This window comes from Engraulis encrasicolus, chromosome 12 (assembly GCF_034702125.1).
Source record: "Engraulis encrasicolus isolate BLACKSEA-1 chromosome 12, IST_EnEncr_1.0, whole genome shotgun sequence".
Taxonomy (NCBI): Eukaryota; Metazoa; Chordata; class Actinopteri; order Clupeiformes; family Engraulidae; genus Engraulis; species Engraulis encrasicolus.
In genome coordinates, this window is record NC_085868.1 from 3,232,739 (window position 1) to 3,255,266 (window position 22,528).

The 22,528-nt window shown below is 41.1% G+C and overlaps 2 protein-coding genes across 5 annotated transcripts in view; one reads left to right on the top strand and one right to left on the bottom strand.

The window, feature by feature from the left end:
* The window catches only part of LOC134459199 (signal transducer and activator of transcription 1-alpha/beta-like), a 31,856-nt gene extending 27,987 nt beyond the window's left edge, over nt 1-3,869 (top strand). Inside the window, exons 24-25 of the mRNA XM_063211492.1 lie at nt 1,377-1,406; nt 1,621-3,869. Coding sequence (XP_063067562.1) covers nt 1,377-1,406; nt 1,621-1,680 — 90 coding nt within the window. The 3' untranslated portion in view covers nt 1,681-3,869. The remainder of the gene's footprint in view (nt 1-1,376; nt 1,407-1,620) is intronic.
* Nucleotides 3,835-22,528, bottom strand: part of LOC134459200 (glutaminase kidney isoform, mitochondrial-like) — a 61,217-nt gene continuing 42,523 nt past the window's right edge. For all 4 annotated transcript variants that reach the window (XM_063211496.1, XM_063211494.1, XM_063211495.1 and 1 more), the window contains 11 exons: nt 16,297-16,329; nt 15,679-15,737; nt 15,165-15,231; nt 14,473-14,523; nt 13,968-14,144; nt 13,037-13,168; nt 11,108-11,200; nt 6,739-6,800; nt 6,212-6,288; nt 5,469-5,532; nt 3,835-5,293 (listed from right to left, as the gene is read on the bottom strand). In XM_063211496.1, coding sequence (XP_063067566.1) covers nt 5,146-5,293; nt 5,469-5,532; nt 6,212-6,288; nt 6,739-6,800; nt 11,108-11,200; nt 13,037-13,168; nt 13,968-14,144; nt 14,473-14,523; nt 15,165-15,231; nt 15,679-15,737; nt 16,297-16,329 — 963 coding nt within the window. In that variant the 3' untranslated portion in view covers nt 3,835-5,145. The remainder of the gene's footprint in view (nt 5,294-5,468; nt 5,533-6,211; nt 6,289-6,738; nt 6,801-11,107; nt 11,201-13,036; nt 13,169-13,967; nt 14,145-14,472; nt 14,524-15,164; nt 15,232-15,678; nt 15,738-16,296; nt 16,330-22,528) is intronic.

Sequence of the window (22,528 nt, forward strand, 5' to 3'; positions counted from 1 at the left end):
AACAAAATTCCGCGCACCCCTTAAAATGTCTGGCGCACCCCCAGGGGGTGCCCGCACCCCAGGTTAAGAACCACTGATCTACATCACTGCTTTTCTATTAGTGTTGTGCTTATTAACTGTTAAAGGTATAATATTAAATAATAATTTTAGTTATTTATTTCCAGAATTCATACTGCTCATTCACAAATGTTACCTTTTTCACGATTACTTAACCACCACCATCAATATGACTGGAAAAATTACACTTTTCGTGTATGAAAAGGTGGATCTTTAGTTGGGTCATTTATAGCAGTTCCGTGACCATGGAGAGGAAAGGTTCGTTTCTCACTGGATTTGTCATCTATAAAGGTTAAATTAAAAAAATGAGCCTGGGTGCCCCTCCCAAAAATGTGGGGAATTTTTTTTAGAGCCCTATATCCAAAATGGCTGCTGCCAGCCAAGCTGGAAATTAGCTTTTTAATGGTTTTACCCACAGTGCTGCATAATACATTGTTTTTGAGACTATTTGGGGCAAGAAATTCACAAATAATGTAGATTTATTGATTTGACCTATTTTTGACCTTCAAATTCAAGATGGCTGCCACCTTTGGCTCTTTAAATGTCAATTTTTCAAAATCGTCAGAGAGCCTTAATATTAGGCTCAAATGAAAGGTCTGGTCATACTGAGTTCAGTTATGGACAGTAAATTACAAGTAGGCTATGCAGAATTCATCTGAAAGGTAAAAAAAGATGAAGGTTTGTCACGGAACCTCACATTATGACCCAACCCGACTAATCAACAGTTTAATTCTCATCAACCACAAATATTCATCTTTTTTACCTTTCAGATGACTTCTGCATAGCCTACTTGTAATTTTACTGTCCATAACTGAACTCAGTACTGTATGAGCAGACCTTTAATTTAACCTTTATAGATGAATCCAGTGAGAAACGAACCTTTCCTCTCCACAGTCACGGAACTTCCATAAATGACCCAACTACTTGTCCATGTCCGTCATTTTGAATTTCCAGTAATAGTTATCATTAGCAGCAAAACATACTGTACTCTGGTCATACTAATAAATATTAGGGTTTTTTTACCTGATGAATAGTAATGAAAAGGCAGCAGTTCCAATTAACAGCATAGTTGCAATACCTACTCTAGCCACTATCCTACATAATGTACCTTTTAAAGGCTTTCATCATTAGTTTGGTTTTTTTTAGCCATGTGAGATGGGGAGCCTAGAGTTCCCTGGCAGAGTGGTTGAAAAACACTCCTAGATGCATTAGTGAGCTTTGCCCAGTGCTGCTACAATGACTGGTGTTGTAAATAATATCTTCTGGTGTGCAGTGATGTGATTGTCTCTCACTCCTCTCTCCCCTTCTGTCTGATTCAGGTCCCGGATCTCCTAATCAATGACCCCAATGTACGTACTGCACTTTTGTCTTTCTTCTGCTTTCGTCACAAATCCATGCTTACACAACATATCTCATTGATGCATTGTAACTAATTTTCTCCAATTTAAAATACCGGTAATTATGGAATTGTAGAGGTTGTCTTCATTAGCTTTTAATGTTTAGGAGGGAAGGAAGAGAACACTGACACAATTTTCCCCTTCTCCCTCCCTTTGCCCATTTCAGATATACCAGGATGAAAACGACAACGGCATGTTAGAGCCAACATGCTCCATGGAGTCTTGAAGCAGGAAATGAGATGAGGGGAAAATCACTCCATCCTTCAATGCCACACCTCCCTCTCTCTCTCTCCCTCCATCCCCAAGACTACAGAGAATGGGATCCAGGAATAAGCCAGCCCCTTTGGGCAAAGTATGAGGTCCACACCGATATATATATATAAATATATAGTCTGGTCTTAACATACCTTGTATTAAATGATTTCGTACAGAGACCTGGAATTTCCGAATTGAGAAACTGTTAGTGATTGGGTAAAAGGAGACATTTCAAAAAGAGTCCATTCCTCCTATCACTAACATTTGAAAATGACAATGGAAAACAGTTACTAGGAGGAGGGGTAGTACTGCACTGTACTCAGGACAGCTGACAGCCAAACTCATCATAAAGGCCCCCCATCCAACACTTAGAATGTAATGGAAATCAATTTTGGGCCCCCTCTCTCCCTGGGCCCGAGACAACTGACCCCTGTCAACTTCCCTGACTGGCTTCGTTATCTGGAGTGTTCCACCAGTCCGTAGGACTCCTCTCTTCGCCACACCGCTGTGAGATGTTACTGTGAAGTATCCATTGCATAGTTTATTTACGAAACTGCTGTGTTTCGCCCCTGCTCTACTCATTTTTATTATATTTTCTCATCACAGCAAGCAACGGGAAGTTAGTCAATAAAGCCACAATCAGAAGTCAGTTTTAATATTTTTTATTATTATTTTTATCTTTATTTTTTTGTGTTGGTAAGTGAAATAAATATTTTTTTCAAAGTCTGCAACAGCAACACACATCCATAAGCACAGTAAGCTAATGCCTAAAAAGAGAAAAGGAGGTAAGACAGGGAAACAAACTCTTTGAAATATTGATGCCGTACATTCAGAGATAAGTGTACCTAGTAGTCAATTCAATTCAATTATGGTGCATCACTGTAGCAACGTCATTTTTATAGTTTACAGAGTAAACTGTAAAAAGCCCAGGTGAATAACATTTTTATGTAATGCTATCATGAGTAGCTACCAAGGTAGCGTCCGTCCCCCCCCCTGATATTTTCCCAGTGTCTCGTTTTTTTTTCTTTCTTTTTTTTTCCGCCTCACCGTGTTGTAATGTTTCTGACAACTCATACATAATTTTACACACACACACCAACATACAACCAGTTAGCAGTGTTAAGTTACTTCGTCACACAATAACGTCATGACAATATCATTTTTTTCAAGTGGTGTTTTTTTCCCCCTTCCTCAACTATTTTTTTTGTACAGTTTAAACAATCAGTGTGCTTGTATCTCTCAACCTCCCCTCACCGTCCAGTGTGCGCTGTGTAGCCATCCTGCTCTTAATACATTTCATCTGTTGTGAGGCCAAATTAATATGAATTAATCAAGATGCTTCTTGCCCGGCGCACTTTCAGCTATGAGCTATACTGTCCTGTTCAATCGATAGCACTTAATTTTCTACTGCCCTATACAGCTACATCTGTCTTCCAGAGCTAAAATAAAACTCTTTGTTGTATATTAGTCAATGTTTGGTGTTTTTTATTTCAATCTTTTGTGTTTTATTCTTCGCAACATGTTCTTAATGCATTTTGGTTCACTGTTGCTAAACACTTAAAGGACTTCAGTCTTAATTTTGTCATTTAATTAGCCTACTTCCAATGAGGTCTTAAGTGTGAATGATTCTTGCTTAAAGCGCTGAGGTACACAAATCTGGTTCACCTTTTTTGTGCCCCGGAGTAGTATTTGAGTTGAGAATTTAATTTAATTTAATTTTGGGGTTAATGCAAAGTCAGTGGAAAACCCAAAGAGTCTTGCAGAATCGTTTCATAGTAAGATAAACCTCCTGCACTCCTCTAAAAGAGTTCAGAGCTCTTACTCTGTTGAAGTGATGAAGCCTGCATTCTGGAATACATCACAATCAATACAGCCAGTGTCTATGCAACAATTCCGTTTCTAAGTCAGGGACACATTCTTTTCTTCAGATTGTCACACTTACCTCAATATTCAATCAATACCACAACGACAACAAAAAGTGCAAATATCTTCAAACAATCAATTTCAGTTTGGAGTTAACCATTTTGCAAATAAAAAATAAAATAAAAGAACGATCAGAGGAAAGGCAAAGAGATGCACTATTTTTTAACTGATATTCATTATATGCAAGAGTTCACCTGAAGGATGACCTTTTTGTTTGTTTGTTTGACATAGCAGACACAATCTGTCTGCTTCTTCATGAAGACTCATTAATTCCTGTGAATCCAAAGAAGCTTCCAAAAAAAAAAAAAACCTCAGATAAACTCTGCTCTCACTAGATCCTTAAACCTCAACTCTACCTCAAATTTTAAACGACACGACAGAATATTTTTTAGTGTCGTCAGTACATGAATGTACAAATTTATATCTCTATATATTTATACACATATATTTATATATAATTCATATAATGTATATATATATAACTTATTTTCTTTACTCTTGCTGTGGAACTCGACTATGTATAGTAGGTGTCATAGGGCGAGTAAGGTGTAAGAGTTCCACAGCATTAACAGTAATATGTTCCACAGAGGAGATCACAATGAGAACACGCTACAACACAGAACAGGAAGGAACCGATTGACGAGAGAACAGGAGCTCAAATTAAGAACCGGAATGATGTCTCATGGTTCCACAAACCTCTGCTATATGGCAAAGGGGAGGAGATGTGCGATACTATACTACTGTAACTACATAACACAGAAAAATAAACAAACCGACGAACAAACAGAAGACAAAAAAGCTAGAACGCCAAGTCGGAAAAATATCACAACCATGAACAGGTCAACAGAAGCAGCTACAAAATACTTAGGTTTTTTAAACATTTTTCTTTTTTCCTTGTTTTCTTCCTCATCTTAAAAATACAGCAACTTGTACAAAGATTTCAACGTTTCAATGATTCACCATCCACTTGTACACTAGTAGTACCAAACAAAATGACACAGGAGCCTCACTGGCATTCCATTCATACACACACTTCTTCTCACACTCCCACATATAATACAATACATACTGTATATACATAGATTCATTAAATAATGGAGGTTGGGGTAGGGCCAGTGATGGGCATCCTGGATTCAGAAGCTTATAATCCAGTGCCACCTATTACATATTACCTGTTATTCCCTGGCCAAATTTGGAAAGTGGGCAGGTAAAAACCAGTGTTGGGCAACCTGGATTGAGAAGCTACAATCCAGTTCCACTATTCCCAGATAATAGGCAAAACCAGGAAATTGGGAATATGTGGCAGTGGATTCTCTCTTTAGAATCCAGGTCGCTCATCACTGGGTAAAACCAGGTCATTTAGGCATTGCATTGTATAAGCTCCTGAATTCAGATTGTCCATCACTGTTTAGGCGCTGGGGAGGTTGGTATAGAGTTGCCCATCACTGTTGAGGGGGGATGGGAGAGGAGTTTCTAGAGCAGTCCAGGGTGCCCAGGGCATGGGAGTGGTGCTCTAGAGCAGGCCGTCCAGGTTCTTCTCGGCGGTCTCCTTGTCCTCGGCAGGCTCCTTGGGGCTGTACTGGGTGACGTAGTCCTGCAGGATCGTCACCACATCATGGTGCCCAAAGTGCACCGCCTCGTCCATGGGCGTGTTGCCCCACCTAGCAAACATATGGACGGACACAGAGGGACACAGACAAGGAGTTAATGTTTGTCATTACTGATGAATTACGGTATGGACATTATTTAGTATTACATTATCATAATTCTTATTATCATGATTGTGTCATGTGTTCATTGTTTTTTTTTCTTCTGAAAATAATTGGTCCTCCTCACCTGTCCTTGGGAATTGGGCTGACCTTGCAGGCTTCCAGCAAGAACCTCACCACCTCAGAATGGCCTGCCACAGGAAAGACACACGCACGCACACGCACACAAATGAGACACTGGGGGGAACTGTCTGTATCAGCAGGACATATGGCTGTTTGTCCAACGTTTTAAGTTGTACTACAGGGAAATTCTATACTGTATGGATACGAGTATGAGCTACAGTACATTATGATGTGGTGGTATGTGATGTGATGTCATAACAGCTACACATGTTGGTCATAGTAATATGCCAGGTCAGTGCTTCCCTAACTCTTTTTAGTACGCACTTCATTGTACATTTTAATGTGGTTCGCACACCCCCTAAGCCAATGTTTTGGTGTGCGGATGCCAAGGAAGTATGGCTTCACTGCGCTATGGGGCAGCAAATCACTCCACATTATGCCCAGTCACTTTTGGGAAAAACATTTTTTTTTTCTTCCGTCATTACAATGGAACTTGTTGCATGACGAGTCTTGAAGTTATGAATGACACTTCATATGGACACTTCAAGTGTACAATTCACCATACTTTCACACACATTCACATTACTGTTCCATAAAAACACACATATCTGCCATTGCTCTATTCAGCTTGTGCACCCCCTTGTGGCAGGCCACACACACCCAGGGGTGTTTGGGAAACCCTGTGCTAGATAAAAGTGTGAGGTAAATGTAATCTACTGTAGCAAGCTCTATGGCTCCTTCAAATACCTTCAGCTGCAGCTACGTGCAGAGCCGTCCTGGAGTCATAGTCCCTCTGCTCCATGTCCATTGACGACAATGCAAACCTGCACACAGAGAAGACGACATCGAGTCACACGGTGACGGTGTGAATGGATGGTAAACAGAGAACAAATTATGTAATACATGGCTATACACATACTGTATCTTATAGGTGGGAAAAAAAAAGATATGGGCCACTTTTATAGTATGTACTAGCCCATATATGAATCATTTTATACATATTACATATAGTAAAGGTTGCTAATTGCCACCAACCAACTGGACAAATGCTGGTGAAATTTCAGTTTGGCTGGTAGAAAACACCAACTTACTAGCCACTTTGACCCATTAGTGAGTGTGTGTTTGGCTACTAGGTTTAACATCTGCTAACGTATCTAAAAGTTAATTTAGAGCCCTGTATGTACAGTAGATCTGGTTTGGATGGGGCTTGAATGAACTATAGTGTTGCTTTAATGAAGGTGTGGTTAAAAGAACAGGCATTGTCTGTATCTTACCTGCGCAGGGCAGAGACATCCCCAGTGTACGCTGCAAACAGCAGGTTGATGACAGACTTGACCTGAGAGAGAGCAGAGATGCAAAAAAAATGTTTGTGCTGCGTGCAAAGCTTGGCCGCCAAACACAAGTGGAGCACAGAGAGAGAGAGAGTGAAGGAGATAGAAGGAGTAAATAACAAGAGCACTTCAGGTGTTGCAGTGCGCTTGTGAGTGAGAGAGAGAGATTGCCGTGTGGCAGTCTGCATTAGTCAACGGGGTGAGAGGGTTGCCTGGCTGGTTGCCAGGAAGTCAGAAGCGAAGTTAGCTGGGGAGAGAAAGAATGTTTACATAGGGACTCCATGGCAACAAGAAAATGTTGCAGGTTCCTTTAGCATGCAAAGCAACGACATCCTGAATACCGGTAAGTAATGCAACATACAAACTTTTTAGCTTAAATGAACTGGAACTCCATCTTTAGCTATTCAACCGTTGGACCTACATGCAAGCCATTAACAAATAACATACTGCAAAACATAAACATGCTGAATATTAAACAGTTAATAACTCTTAACTCACGAGAGGGAAATGTTAAGTTATTTATATTATGCATTTATTAATGTAAATTCATTGCAGACATGAGGAAAAAATACAAATCATATAATGAAAAAAACATCAACAACAACAAAAACCCACAAACATATTTTCTATAATGAAGCAGTAATTCATGTTGAAGTAAATATATTGGCCACTGATGACACTACAAGAGAAGAGATGATTCATTCATGTTTACAAAGAAAAAGTAAAATACTTTCATACCGGAATGAAAACAAATATTAATTGATCAAGAAAGCCATGAAAAAGAAGTTAGCAATAGTTCACTGAATTTGTCTGTATTTGCTACATTTCAAATCATTTTTGTTTCAATTTTCATAATAATCCAAACACATTTTAGTGACCATTTCAGGGACACCATCAGTAACACCAACATGATAACATCTCAGTCTAAGTGAAAGTTTCACTCATTAAAACAAATAAACACAATATAAAAAATTTAAATAAAATAAATAAAAAAACATTTAGTGTCACCCCAAGTCTTAATTTTGGCAAAGTAGTCTCTTCCATGATTTTTAATAACCATGCTAAATGTACATGCAAAAAAGACAGGTGGTAATGGTGACATCTGAACAAAAATGGCATGGTAGTCAAAAGATGTTGTTACACTTTACTTGATGCCAGCGTCATACACATGACCTAATCGTGTCATAACGTTGTTATGACAATCATGGACGAGTCATAAACATTATGTCAATGTCATGAATCTTTAATGAAAAGTTGACATTGTTTGGGCTGTCTTTACCATAACCGAATGTCACTTAAGGACAACAGTCATAAAATGATGACACTCACATAATGTTTATGTCAATGACTGCATTATTACACTGTCGTGTCATGTGTATGATGCTGGTGACGTGTAAAGTGTTAAAGATGTTTACACACATACATGTATCATACATATGTCATTCATGAAACACTATTCCATCATTCTGTCTCCAGTCAGCAAATGAGGAACACTGGATATTAACCCCTTGATGCCGCCTGCAATATGGTGCAAACATTGACCCTAGCATTTAGGCTCATCAGATTTGATATATATTTTTAAATTAAACATGTTGGTATGTTAGAGCTGAATGTTCTAATGCAAGTTGCGGGTCATGTTTTTAGGCTTCAGAGGCTGAGCTATTTAGGTTTTTACACTGACAGTACCTTTCCCCAAAAATGGCTTAGGCAATTGGCAGACGTTTTTTGCAAGTATTTTAGGCATCAGTGGGTTAACTTAAATTAATACAGCAACAATAGGTTTGAAGGCTCACTGGCAATGTCAGACTACATTTCTATAATAATAATAAAAATAATAACAATAATGGCTTTGGTCTGTCATCGCCAGCCTTTTCACAGCTGCATAGAGAGCTTCAAGTAAAAGGTAAACAGTAACTCAATACTGCATTCTCTCCGATCGCCTACATTTGATTAACCCTTTGAGGAGTAAGGATTTTTTCCTCCCGGTTCTTCAAGAATTTTACTTTAACATTCTACAGCTCCCATAGAAGTGTCCTTATGACATCATAATGATGTCTATTCAAAAATGTTGCCAAAATTCATATCACATACAGTATGTAATGCTACTCCTCAAATGGTTTTAATACAGTTTGCCTGACGCCGAGGTCACATGCAGGCGAAGCAAGTGAAGCAAAGAGAGTCGAAATTCAGTGTTTCCCTCTGACAGCTCAACTGTCATTAGGTGGTCGAGGCCAATCAAATTGAATGAAACATGTATTTTGTTGATTTGCATAGCCACCGCAGGCGAATTTCGCTCCTCATTTACATCATATTAAACTAAAATATTTTCACTTTGCTTCGTTCCTGTTCTCTTGCCTTCGTCTCCCTCATAGGAACGAATGGCAAAGTTTGCTTTGCCATATTCACGTGTATGTGTCCTTGGCATGAGGAGAGGCAGAAGCAGCAGGCTGAATATACTGTAACTAACACTAACAGCAACATTAGCCACAGTAAGTCGCTTTCCTCTACGATTGACAAATACTGTAGATTCAAAGCAGAGTTTTCTCTTCTTTTAACACTAAAGAGATGGTCTGCTCTTTTAAACTTTCTGAGGCTGGCAAAGGACAGTGGTCAGAAGTGCTTTTTTTCCACCCTGCTACAAGTTGTGGAACCCACTGAAACCGTTTTGGAAACATTATTTCACAGGTTGGAAAAAAAAAACAGTTAGTGCTGCTGTAAACCCAGTAGTATAGAAAGGGCTATCTGAATCTTCTCAATGGGAATAAACATGGTTTCAGGGAAAAAAAGAAAGGTGAGTTTCTCGAAAGCGCCATTGCTAACTACGTCACCAACTTACTTGGTTGCAATGCAATTTCCCTTAAAATGAAGGTGCTAACTTGTTAGGAACAACACTTTCGAGAGACAGGGTCCTGGGGTGCATTTCTAGCTAACAAATACACTTGCGAGAAATTGACCCCTGGTTTGGGCTGGTAATAAGGCACCGTTTTCTTTCCTTTCCCCACTAGATGGCGCTCCGTGTCTCCCGTGTCTCCCTGACCACAGGCACATGAACTTCAGCAGTAGTACCAGCAGCACCACTACCACCAGCCGCCCCACCAGCAGGCCCGGGGACCACTGCCCCAGCCAGAGCCCCTTCCAGGCCTCCCTCCATGCGGAAGAGCTGGGTGGAGGAGCGCGTGGTGCTGTGGGCCTCGCGGGGGGAGACCTTCTTCCAGAGCGACTCCTTGAGAGCCAGCTCCTGCTGCAAGCTCTCGTAGTCCAAGGGCCGGATAATCTGCTGCTACCGCCAGGGTGAGGAATGGGGGAGGTGGATGGATTGTCACCAGGCCAGGGTGGGCATGGAGGCGCGATGGGTAGATAGGTGGAGGTCGAGGAGGAGGGAGGAGTGGAGGAGGACATGTTAGTCTGGCTGCATCAAAAAGTTTGTGTGTGTGTGTGTGTGTGTGTGTGTGTGTGTGTGTGTGTGTGTGTGTGTGTGTGTGTGTGTGTGTACATGTTTGTGTGTGTGTGCACATGTTTGCGTGCGCGAACACGTGTGTGTGCGTGCACATGTTTGCGTGCATGTGAGAGTGTGTATTGTATTGTACGTGCATCAACACACAAAGAAGAAAGAGAGAAAGATGACGGGATTACAATTGCGGATTAAAAGACAGGTAGAAGGAAGGCGACCCTTCTCAGGAGTCCTGTGAAAGGTAAGGTGGTGAGGTGTATAGTCGTATGTACTGTACTGTATGGGCCAGGTGTAAAACACAGAAGCGATCAGAAAGCAGAGTTACATGACCAGCTGTGGTGAGAAATTGAGCTGTGTATGTGTGTGTGTGTGTGTGTGTGTGTGTGTGTGTGTGTGTGTGTGTGTGTGTGTGTGTGTGTGTGTGTGTGTGTGTGTGTGTGTGTGTGTGTGTGTGTGTGTGTGTCTAAGGCACAGGCACTGAAGTATAACAACGAGCATGCTTGATTTCTTTTTGGTTGTCACAGAAACGCATCATTATCCAAAAAGACAGAAGGCAACATCTGACCCCATTGGAAAGGGCCAGGTATCCACGTTGGCCCAAACAGGAAGCACAGAACGGTTAGAGAGGCAGAGAGATAGAGAGAGAGAGAGAGAGAGAGAGAGAGAGAGAGTCACACAGAGAGACAGACAGACAGACAAAGCGCACAACAGAGAGAGAGTGAGGAAGAGAGGCAGACAGACAGGGACTGAGACAAAGCCAGAAAGAAAGACAGACAGACAGAGAATGCATGAGTCAGAGTTATGGGTTAGACACATGTCCCCGGGCTGGACTGGGCGCAGGTAAGGAAGTTCAAAACTCACCCTCTGGTCACCTCCCTCCCTACGTGGGTCCAGCTTCTTGGCAAAGTGCCGCAGGTTGTCATAGTTGTGGAAGTTACACAGGTGAACCAGGTCCTGGGGAAGCACAAAAAAAATATAACGATTATTAACCCATTGATGTTGGATGCTGCGTATATGCAGCATTGACCTACTGAAGGCACCTGGAGCTTGCCTGGTTAACACCAGACCTAATCACAAGTGAGTGTCTTTCAGATCGAAACGAATGTGTAGAACTAAAGGCAGTATGGGAGTTCCCAGGCTAGCCTGGAGCTGCATGGATGCAGCATTCAGGTACATGAGGTTTGAGGGGTTTTATTAAATTAAAAATGTGGGTTATAGTATGTAAGTCAGTGGTGGGTATGTTAGATCTGAATGAACACATTTAAATGCAGGATGAGGGTCTAAGCTTTCAAATGCAACTCATGTCATGTTTTTGTCTACTAGTTACTCAGATAAGTTAACTTTTTTTGACACCTCTGGTGATGGGTGTGAAATTTATTTTATGTGTCATGCAGGAAAGCATTATAATTTGCTCCCTATATGGTGGTAGAGCTTAGCATCAGAGAGCATGGCCACCTGCACATATTTTATTCAGTAGCTCTCGACACATTGGATTCATCTGAGTACAAACTATCACTGGTTTCACAAGCGAAGAGAGCTACAACTTGTGTACTGCTGCACAACTCATCTCATACTTCATGGATGAAGGCCTTTTTTGTCATAAATCAGCAGTTGTAGCTGTATCTGCTACATTTAGGCAACAAGACTCCTGGAAGGAGATGAGGAGAAGACTTTAAATCAGAGCGCCGAGAAGGCAGGGCGGCGAGAAGTCAGACCGGGACTATATTTCTCTTTAATGGTGTTCACCTGACAGCTAAACCACACCAATGCTGTAGAGATCTATTTCTGGGTAAAGGCAGTCTGGGTTGTGGAGAAAGGCACAGACACACTGTGCTGCATTACAATTCAGCAGCTTTGGTGAATAGACATTTATAAGTTTCCTGACAGAAAAAGTTGTGATTTCATTCATTGATTCACACGGGCAGAAGAATACGACATCATCTTGCGACATCATCACGAGGCCTGGGGCCTCATGTACAAAGAAGTGCGTGGATTTCCTACCAAGAAAGTGCGGGCGCGAAAATCTTGAAAGTTACTTACGGACAAAAAAATCTGGATGTATCAATAAGTGCGTAACCAGGTTTTGCCGTGAAATCTTGTGCACATGCACGAGCACACGCGGGCCCAAGTCTCCGCCTTGTCTCCTCCCTTAAATATTCTATATGAATATTCTAATTAGTATGAACCGACCCATTCATGTGCATTCATTGGTTGAAAGAATTGGAAAGGGAACGTGGGAAGGAGAATGCGGGAAATATATTTCATGATGCGAGGTGAAGGCGCTGTTTCGGAGGTAGCCAATTTAAAAGGAAAAAGGTGCGCGCAATAGCCAAACAAAATTACTTTGTCGTGTATAAAATCAGGCATCGGTAGCCTAATACTTAATGTGAGGACTGCAGAAAAAACTGTCATGTTATACTGCAGTACAATGCAGGTTTCCCAATAATTGATATTTACAAGGCATTACAGTACATCAAAACACATTGCGATGAGGCAGTCGCCAAGGCTTCCGAAAAATGGTATTGGTGCAACACTAGTGCTTTTTCGCCTTTATTTCAGACAGGACAGTGAAGAGCGACAGGAAGCAAATGGGGAGAGAGAGACGGGGTAGGGATGGCAAATGACCCAGGCCGGATTCAAACCCTGGGTGCAACCCTCGGGCATGCAAGCCCAAATGTGGGGGGCTTAGCGCGCTGCGCCACAGTGCCCCCCCATCCTCAGTATTTTAACGCTAGCAAAGGGGCCAGGTTGCCATATTAGATTGCTCCTGTTGGTTTTTGCATACGCTACCGTGCAGAACTGGATGCCGCGCACGCTGTTGCCCATCTTGTCCAGAGGGGGCGACCAGCACACGATGCCCATCACGTTGGGCACCACCAGTAGGATGCCCCCCGCCACTCCCGACTTAGCCGGCAAGCCCACCTGCAACACAAACATGACATTACATTTCATTAGATCAGGGGCGTGCAGAGACATTTTGGAGGGCAGATACTCGAGAAGGTTGCCTTACTAGCCTTGGCTTAATATTGTCATATACAGTACGTTTGATTGTCAAGCATTTGTAGTTTATCACGTCAACATAGACCAAAGTACATTGTGGGGAAAAAAACTTTGAAAAAAGATCTTTCAAAAGGGGCTTTTTTTATCCAGAAGGGCAAAGGGGCAGGTGCTTCAGCACCACCTCCTCCCTATGTATGCACGCCCATGCATTACATTACATTGCACCTAGCTGACGATTGTATCAGCGACTTATTTACAGGGTACTGGTTACAGTCCCTGGAGCAATATGCGGATAGGTGCCTTGCTGAAGGGCACTTCAGCCATGGAGGGAGGAAGGGTGAGGATTGAACCTGCAACCCTGTCATCTACAGTCCAAGTCCATAAGCATTACACCACGGCTGCCCAGTGAAACACAGGTGAAAAGACACAGAAAACAGAGTCCTACAGCTCTAAATTTCAATGAAGGTGTACTCATTTTTACCAGGTGCAACACAATTTCAAGTCACTCTATGGTGGCTGATTGAGTAAATTGACCATGTTAGTGTACTGTATGTGAAGACAATGTGAAGATAAATGTGTATACAATATCCATATTCCCAAATTCATGGGCTATCGTGTGTGTGTGTGTGTGTGTGTGTGTGTGTGTGTGTGTGTGTGTGTGTGTGTGTGTGTGTGTGTGTGTGTGTGTGTGCCCGTGCGTGTATCATGGTATGATACTCACATGGAAGGCGAACTGTCCTGAGAAGTCATACATGCCGCAGGAGTGCATGAGACTCAGGGTATTCCGCACGGCCTCGGGGTTCAGCACACGCTCGCCAGTGATTGGACAGAAGCCGCCGTTGGCCAACGTGGCCGCCATGACACTGGCACTCTCACACGTCACCTCGATCGAGCACAGCTGGTACACACACACAGGGAAACAGACACGCACACACAAGCGCATCAATATACACAGAAAGCAGTATACACACAGAGTATGTGTGTACGCGCACACACAAACACGCAAACATACGCAGGCACAAAACATAGATACACACATTAACACACAAACCCACATACATATACACATAAACACATACAGCAAGTATACATAGAGACGTCATGCACACAAACACAATCATTTAGTCCACCACCTGTCAAAACTGTTAAGATTGTTTTGTAAAAACAATGACGAAGAATATGATGGCATTCCATTTCCTGTACAACTAAAGACAACCAAAACTGACCTGGAAGTAGAAGTCCAGGATGGCGGTCATGTCTGTTCCCTCTGGAAAACACTGTGGTGGACAAAACACAAATGACGTGATGAGCAAACAGGCAAAAGACTCAGGGACAAGGGATAAAACAAGTGAAGTTGAAAAGAGTAGACTGTCAAGTTAAGAAGAAAGGAAGGACTGGGTTGCTGTGGTACAGCGTCCTAATTGTGCGTGTACCCCAGAAATGATCTATGCTACCAAGTAGCGAAGTTTCGCCATGAATTTGCGGTATCCGCTTTGGACATAACATTGACATCTTTGATTTAGCTATTCATATAATGGCTCTGGCTTGTTGGCCTGGGACAATCGAAGATATGAACATTTCAATTGGTTTTCGCCAAACCGTGTCATAGCTCTTTACCATAATATTAGCTGAGATTTCATCAAATTTGCTCTGGTCACCCAGTTCGCCTTCGTGCCCAGCGAATTCGCTTTGGTCGCTTTATTTGCCAGCCCCCCGTAAAAAAATGACTTCCGTCATCCTAACCACATTCACTATGCGCTGGAACGTCCATGGGGACCAAGGGTTCGAGTCTGACCTGGGTAATTTTCTAGCCCTACCAAATCTCTCTTCCCCAGTCTCTCCTGTCATAATCTACTGTACTATCTTCAAAGAAGGTACAAAGAAGGGAAGGGGAGAAGAAAGTAACCAGGAAGCTCACCTTCTTTTCCTTCAAGTAGTAGCCAATGGCAAAGTTCCTGTCACCTGATGTTCGCTCAGATTGGAAACTAGAGAAGAGCACAGGAAACAGTAATGAGTGATTGGAAGTGAAATGTGTAAAATGTGAGCGCTGCGTGGCATGGATTTATGGCAGACTTCAGACACTGAATAATCTCACATGCTGTACATAGCCCTGCATAAAATGACTGATCAGACTGCTGTTCATATTATACCACTACTGAAACACTACATAAAAATGAAGAAAAACAAATATTGAACCTCTTGGGTGTACAGTAAAAAAAAAACCTGATTAAGTCTAAAATGCACTAAAATCGGTTAATCCATTGTTGAAATCCCCAATTTTAACTTTGTGTAGCTCAAGTCACACGAATGCCTGGTAATGTGGCAAGCATGTAGGGGCAGTACTGTATATCAGAAGCCCAAACCATAATAGGCCTAACAAACAGGTGACATCTGGTACCACTGTAGGATCATTCATTAAAGAGGGTACTCACGTGGCGTTGCTAAAACCCACATACTCGTTCCCCGCCAGCTTATTCATAAAGTTCATGACCTATGAAAGCAAACATTGGATTGGATTAGATCATAGAGTCTCTGTTCTTTTTCACATCAGAGGAGACAATAAAGCAGGTTCAGCATTAATCAGATCTTTTGTGACTCACATCTCAAATACAAATACATCAAAGCATGCATAGACACGCCATTAACATCCATATACACATATGCTTCTCGTCTGTACATACACCCCATACATGCATACTTGAATCCATCACAACCTTCAACAAACCCATCATCAGGCCTTGCAAGATGTATCGCAAGAAGAGTACATTGCCATGTTGGGGAGCTTTCATGGTTTCATAAATGGTGACATATTTAATTGGGACTAATTGCAAAAATGATTAATCATCATAAATATACAAGTTTTAAATGTACATGGTTATGGTTACGTTTATGTTTTAGAAAGAACAGTATGCAATATTAGACTTGGGTGGAAAACTAGAAAACGTTGTCTGCACCAGGTTCAGCGGTCAATGCTACTTTTCAACCTGTAGACATACAGCATACATTTTCATTCATATAGGTCAAAGGACATACTCTGAGGACATACTCACATAATCAAACTTCTCTGCGTTGCTTGCTCCTGTCTGCAAAACAAACACAGAGAAAGGAACAGTATGAAACCCATTTCCTAACACCCGCAGGAGGTAATATTTACAATGCACCAATACCTCTACAAATATTTTTAGCTACATGCACTCTTACTGTAAAAAAAAAAAGACTTTAGCCATAGCAGAGAATAATACACACCAACCAACCAAACAAACAAACAAATCAAGATCATACAAGTAGATGCAATATCACATTGATCGCATCAGAAGCACTGGTAATATCATTAGACAGCCAATGCTACCACTACAGAGACACTATGTTTCAACGCTATGAATCAATCAATCAATCATTTGCTTCAGGTAGTATGTGTGAGATATGCAGTATGGGGTCAATCAAAATATAGTTAGTCTGAGGCTTTAGTGTGGGGAAGAGGGGGAAATCACAGACTAGAACAAGGAAATTAAAAAATGACTGAGTCTTTCTACACAGAGAAGCCTAGATGGGAAAGGATGGGTGAGCACAGTTTGTTTTCCAATTCATGGGGAAAGTGTATTTGCGTATTAATGTATAAGAGGTACAAGGAAATAAGAAAAACAACATACAAGTGTGTTCAAACTAGGGCTGTGATAGCTATGAGGTATCTCTTGAGTGAAGTGATGTATGCTTAGGGATAGTGAGCCAGCACTTTAAGTGCTGGTGACAATACTGTTAGTCAGGGTCAATTTTCCCAAAAGATGAACCCTGAAGGCAAATTGTGTTAATTTTTGGTATACAACTGATTTAGGGGTATTCAAGGGTGCTGAATCCAAATCTGTTGTATACCGGGCACAAAAATGTACGGAAATGCCTCAAACGGGGAAAATCCAATATGGCCACCGACACCAGGTTAAAATCTCGCAATCCCTTTTCTTTTTGACTAAACAAGGTATGAATGTGAAAATAAGACTTATTTTTATGTTTTCATATATGGGGAACCCCATTCTGTCATCAGATTTAAGGTCAGATTTGAAGAAAATGCTTATATAATTGGCTGGCAGCTTTTTTAAAACAGGGAGCCTCATATTGTAAACGATTTTTAGCATTATGATCAAACTTTCAAAATCCACAGAAAATAATGTCTGATGTCTTTGTGAACACCAATACTACCACAGAACTGCACTGAACTGTCTACTTTCACCTGAATAAAGAAGTTTGTGTCTACCTATTTCCATTCTTTAGTTACTGGCAGTAGAACATGGGATGACGCCTCTAAAAAAGCACTGATTTCTGACCCAAAAATAGATATACATATCTTTGATTAAACAAGGTGAACTCTTAAAAACATTATGTAGCTATATGTTTTCTTTTCATACATGGGGAAATAATGTATGTAATCAAATTTAAAATTATAATCAAAGGTAGTCAGTGTAGTCAGGCAGTTCAGTGTAGTCTGAATTCATGTTTACAACCATTGTTTTTCATGCCAATTAACTGACAGGCCAATTTCTATCGAAATGTTTTGTCTATTTCAATTGTTTATGCACGATGAAATGTGTCCATCTCAGCCCACCTGTTCCATTATGACAAAACTATACACAGCCTGAATGTACCTTCGTCTAATATGAATATCTAGTTTTGGGAAGTTATTGTCTGCTGATTTTATTGCCTTGTTTAGATTAAATCCTTGAACGGTAGAAAGGTGAAAGGTGGAACAAAAGACAGGTTGATGTCATTGTGAAATATTTACTTTCTCCAATCATTATCAAGCTCCTCCTACTCAGTGATTTGGCCACTACATGTTTAGACACTACATAACACCAGGCACTACATTGTACTTTTGCTGCAGATGTAGCGAAAGCAATGGAGTTGTTTTGCAGTTATTAGTCTTTGCTATCTACATCAGAAGCCACACAATGGCATATTGTGCCCCCTCATTATCAAGCCAATGTACTGAGGCAGGATCACATACTACTCCACCCTGTCCTCCTGTCAGTCACTGAAACGGGATGGATGAAATTGAATGGGGCATTAGTCCCACTACTCCTGTATCTGCCATTCACGAAGCATGAAAAGACATCACAACTTGTGCTCGCCCCAAGGATCCCTCATCTGCAAGAAGAGGCATGGAGTACATGGAGTCATTCAGTTGCTGCAAATAAGATAAATTTGTCTTGGGCATACATAGCTGTCGCATTTAAGCGAACAACTCCTTCAAAATCACTGGAGAGGAGGAGAGGTAATTGAGAATAAGTTAACCTAGGGCTCTGACTTCTACTCCAAAGGGCTTGGATCATGGGACAGTCAGAGCACACCCACAACCCTAGTGATGGTCAATATCACGCTGCCTTCCCCTTACTTGCACTTCACCCCCATGGTGTCCCTCACACAACTGTGCTTCTCTCATCCAGTGTGCTCCATCATCTAAGCTTCACCTATCACTTGGATCCCTCACATGGGATTACAACTCCATCACGTACAGTAGATAACCTATAATCCTGGGCAGTCATGGGTGAGCGGTTAGGGCGTCAGACTTGCATCCCAGAGGTTGCCAGTTCGACTCCCGACCCGCCAGGTTGGTGGGGGGAGTAATCAACCAGTGCTCTCCCCATCCTCCTCCATGACTGAGGTACCCTGAGCATGGTACCGTCCCACCGCACTGCTCCCCATGGGGCGCCACTGAGGGCTGCCCCCTTGCACGGGTGAGGCATAAATTCAATTTCGTTGTGTGCAGTGTGCAGTGTTCACTTGTGTTGTTCACAATGACAATGGGAGTTGGAGTTTCCCAATGGGCTTTCACTTTCTTCACTTTTTCATCCTTCGGATTCGCCCTGATCGCAAACCACAATACCGTAGAACCAATCAGGATCACTGATTTTTCAGAGATGTGACACAGTCAAAATGTATGGTGGTGAGAAGTTAAATAAGTGAAAAAAGTAGTTCTTTCAGCAACAATGACTGCTCCAATGAGTCACTTTTCGAATCTGTGAATAGTTAAAGCGCAGCTCAGACAAATGTGACAAAAAATGTGTCATAAGTGCAAGGATTTCTTTAAATAACTCCACTCTTTTGGACCTCTATGCCTATGGCGTAGCTCCAGATGGAAGTTGCTGTGGCCAGCAAAAGGTGGTAGTCTGGTATACAGAGAATAATTTCTGTATCTTTGAATGCAAAGAAAACCAAAGAGATAATTGCGGCCTTCAGGAGGCACACCTACAAGAGGAAAAAAGTTAGCCCCTCTCTAATCCTCCTGCTGCATCAACAGAGCTAAAACATTATCTAGGACAGCCTCCAACCGGGTCCTCAGCTCTTTGCCTTGCTGTCCTCTTGGTACAGGTGTGTCAAAGCAAGGACCAAACAACTCAACAAAGGGCCATAACCACATTTCACACGCACATGCACAGAATGACCATTCATTGGTATCCCTCAATCCAATGATCTCTTTCCATCCATCTGGTGTTCTGCAATAGACTAATTGATACAGCACAATGTAAAATAGTTGTATTTGCAGAGTGGGCCACCGCTACTGTAATACCGGTATCTACATTGAGCAAGACAATCGATGCAATAACTCTTGGATACCAATGAGTATGACATGAGTACCAATACATGAGTATGTCCTCTGTGTATATATTCACACACACACACACACACACACACACACACACACACACACACACACACACACACACACACACACACACACACACACACCGTATGCACTCCCTGCTCTGTTCATGGTTTTTTTTGGCACTACTAATTGTATATTCTGCTCACCAAAACTGTTTTGTGAATTAAATGTGTGCTCTGAAGTGTGTTGCTTTCAATCTCATTGAACATGTGCATAGTGACAAACACCATTCTATTCTATTCTATTCTATTCTATTCTATTCTATTCTATTCCAATCTATTCTATTCTATTCTATTCTATTCTACACATCAGCTCACCACTCAATCCTCCTTTATTCATAGATTGAATGAGCACATCAATAAAATTGGCAAACAGTGATTTCCATTGTAAAGTTGTATAAAAAGAATTATTTAGGCAGACTCGTGTGTGCACTTACTTTTATGGTTGAAAAGATGGGAGCATGGGACGTGGTTTGAGATGGAAACATTTCATCATGGTATAATGACTCAATTATTGAATTGAAATCTGCCTGAGTGTATATTAAAGCGCCTGTATATGTATGTATGTGTACGTTGGTGTTCCAATAAGAATGTCTTCTCTGCCACACTTTTGTGTGTATGTACTCTCTCAATGTGTGTTCCGTCCGAACATTGCAATGTTATGCTTGATTGTTATTTACATTGAGTGGCGACAGGGTGGGGATGAGGGAGTGAATGTAGTGTATGTGGGTAGTAAGTGTTGTCTCTTCAGTGACAGTGTTCGTATTGTAATGGACTCTACCGGGGCCTATTCGAAAACAAGGTATGTTATCTAAGACAATACATTTAATTAATGCCATATTAAATTGAAATAGGGGAAATATTCCAATATAAATGATCAATTTATTAACAGTCTTAAACATGTATGCAGGTCTAAATCATGTCTTTTCATCCAAATCTTAAACCCGAGCACAGCAATGAATTCCCCATGTATGAAAACCTATAGCTGGCATAATATATTTAAGAGATGACCTTGTTTAATCACAGACATGTACTGTATATCTCTGGTGATGGCGGCCATATTGGATTCCTTCATTTTGAGGTACTATGGGATTTTTTGAGCCTGGTATACAGCAGATTTAAGTTAAGCATCTTTCAAAACTCATGGAAATGCTGTAAACCAAACATGAACACTAAAAAGACACTTTATCCTGCAAGCAAAAATATGGACACAGAAGTGTAGCGTTTTTGGGTTAAAAAACAGTGCTTTTTTGGTGGCGTCATCCCATGTTCTACTGCCAATAACTAAAGAATGGAAATAGGTAGACACAAACTTCTTTTTTCAGGTGAAAGTAGACAGTTCAGTGCAGATTTTGGTAGTATTGGTGTTCACAAAGACATCAGACATTATTTTCTGTGGATCTTGAAAGTTTGATCATAATGCTAAAAATCGTTGACAATATGAGACTCCCTGTTTTAAAAAAGCTGCCAGTCAATTATATAAGCATTTTCTTCAAATCTGACCTTAAATCTGATGACAGTCTTATTTTCATATTCATACCTTGTTTAGTCAAAAAGAAAAGGGATTGCGAGATTTTAACCTGGTGTCGGTGGCCATATTGGATTTTGCCCGTTTGAGGCATTTCCGTACATTTTTGCGCCCGGTATACAGCAGATTTGGATTCAGCACCCTTGAATACCCCTTAATCAGTTGTATACCAAAAATTAACATGATTTGCCTTCAGGACCTTAAATAAGCACATTTTCTGAAATTCTGCCTAGACTATCATGTAATGAAATACAGTAAATCAATGATTTTCTGAGTACAATAGGCAGTGTTACACTACATGTGGACTATGCAATAGAAGAAAGGTACATTTCGATATAGTCATATCTCATAAACAAATACATGTCATCAGATAATCAAATCAGCCAATTAACTAGGCAATTCACTAATTGCCAGGGTAATGAATTGCAAATTGTGGTGACAGCAAATAGCAAATAGCTGCATTCTATACTGAGACAGAATGCAGTAACACTTTCCTCTTTTTTTCAATGCAAATATATATATATTCTGTTTTCTATTTAGGTTGTGTAAGTTTTGCCAGTGCCTGCATAAATAGAGCTGGCCACTAGGGGGTAGTATTGCTCTGCACTGCAGTGCCGCACCGGGTCAATGAGTACATGCTACAGCACCATTTTAAACACCGCAGTGAGAGGAGATCAATGGCCACGTAGGCTGACTGGAGGTGGGTTTTGTCTGGATTATTTTGTGTGTACACATATGTGCGTATGTATGTACAAATATGTAGAAATGTTCTACAGATTGTAATGGACGTTGTAGATTAATTACATCGTACGAAGACATTTCTGCTTTGTTTAAAAGATCTACGTTCTATATGGCAGGGTGCTCATGGTGGTGTCGTACGGTTTCATGATTGTAGTGTGTCGGCTAGCCATGATGCACCATAAAACAATGAGGCAACAGGCCTAAAAGGTGTGTTATCAGGAAACAATGCAAATGATTAGTGTAAAACAAAAACACCCAAAATGATGTCCTTACTGCTACATCAGATTTCTCTCTGACTAAATCTTACCATTTAGTAACCTACAATGCTTCTCTCTTGCACAAGAATTAATGTATACTCT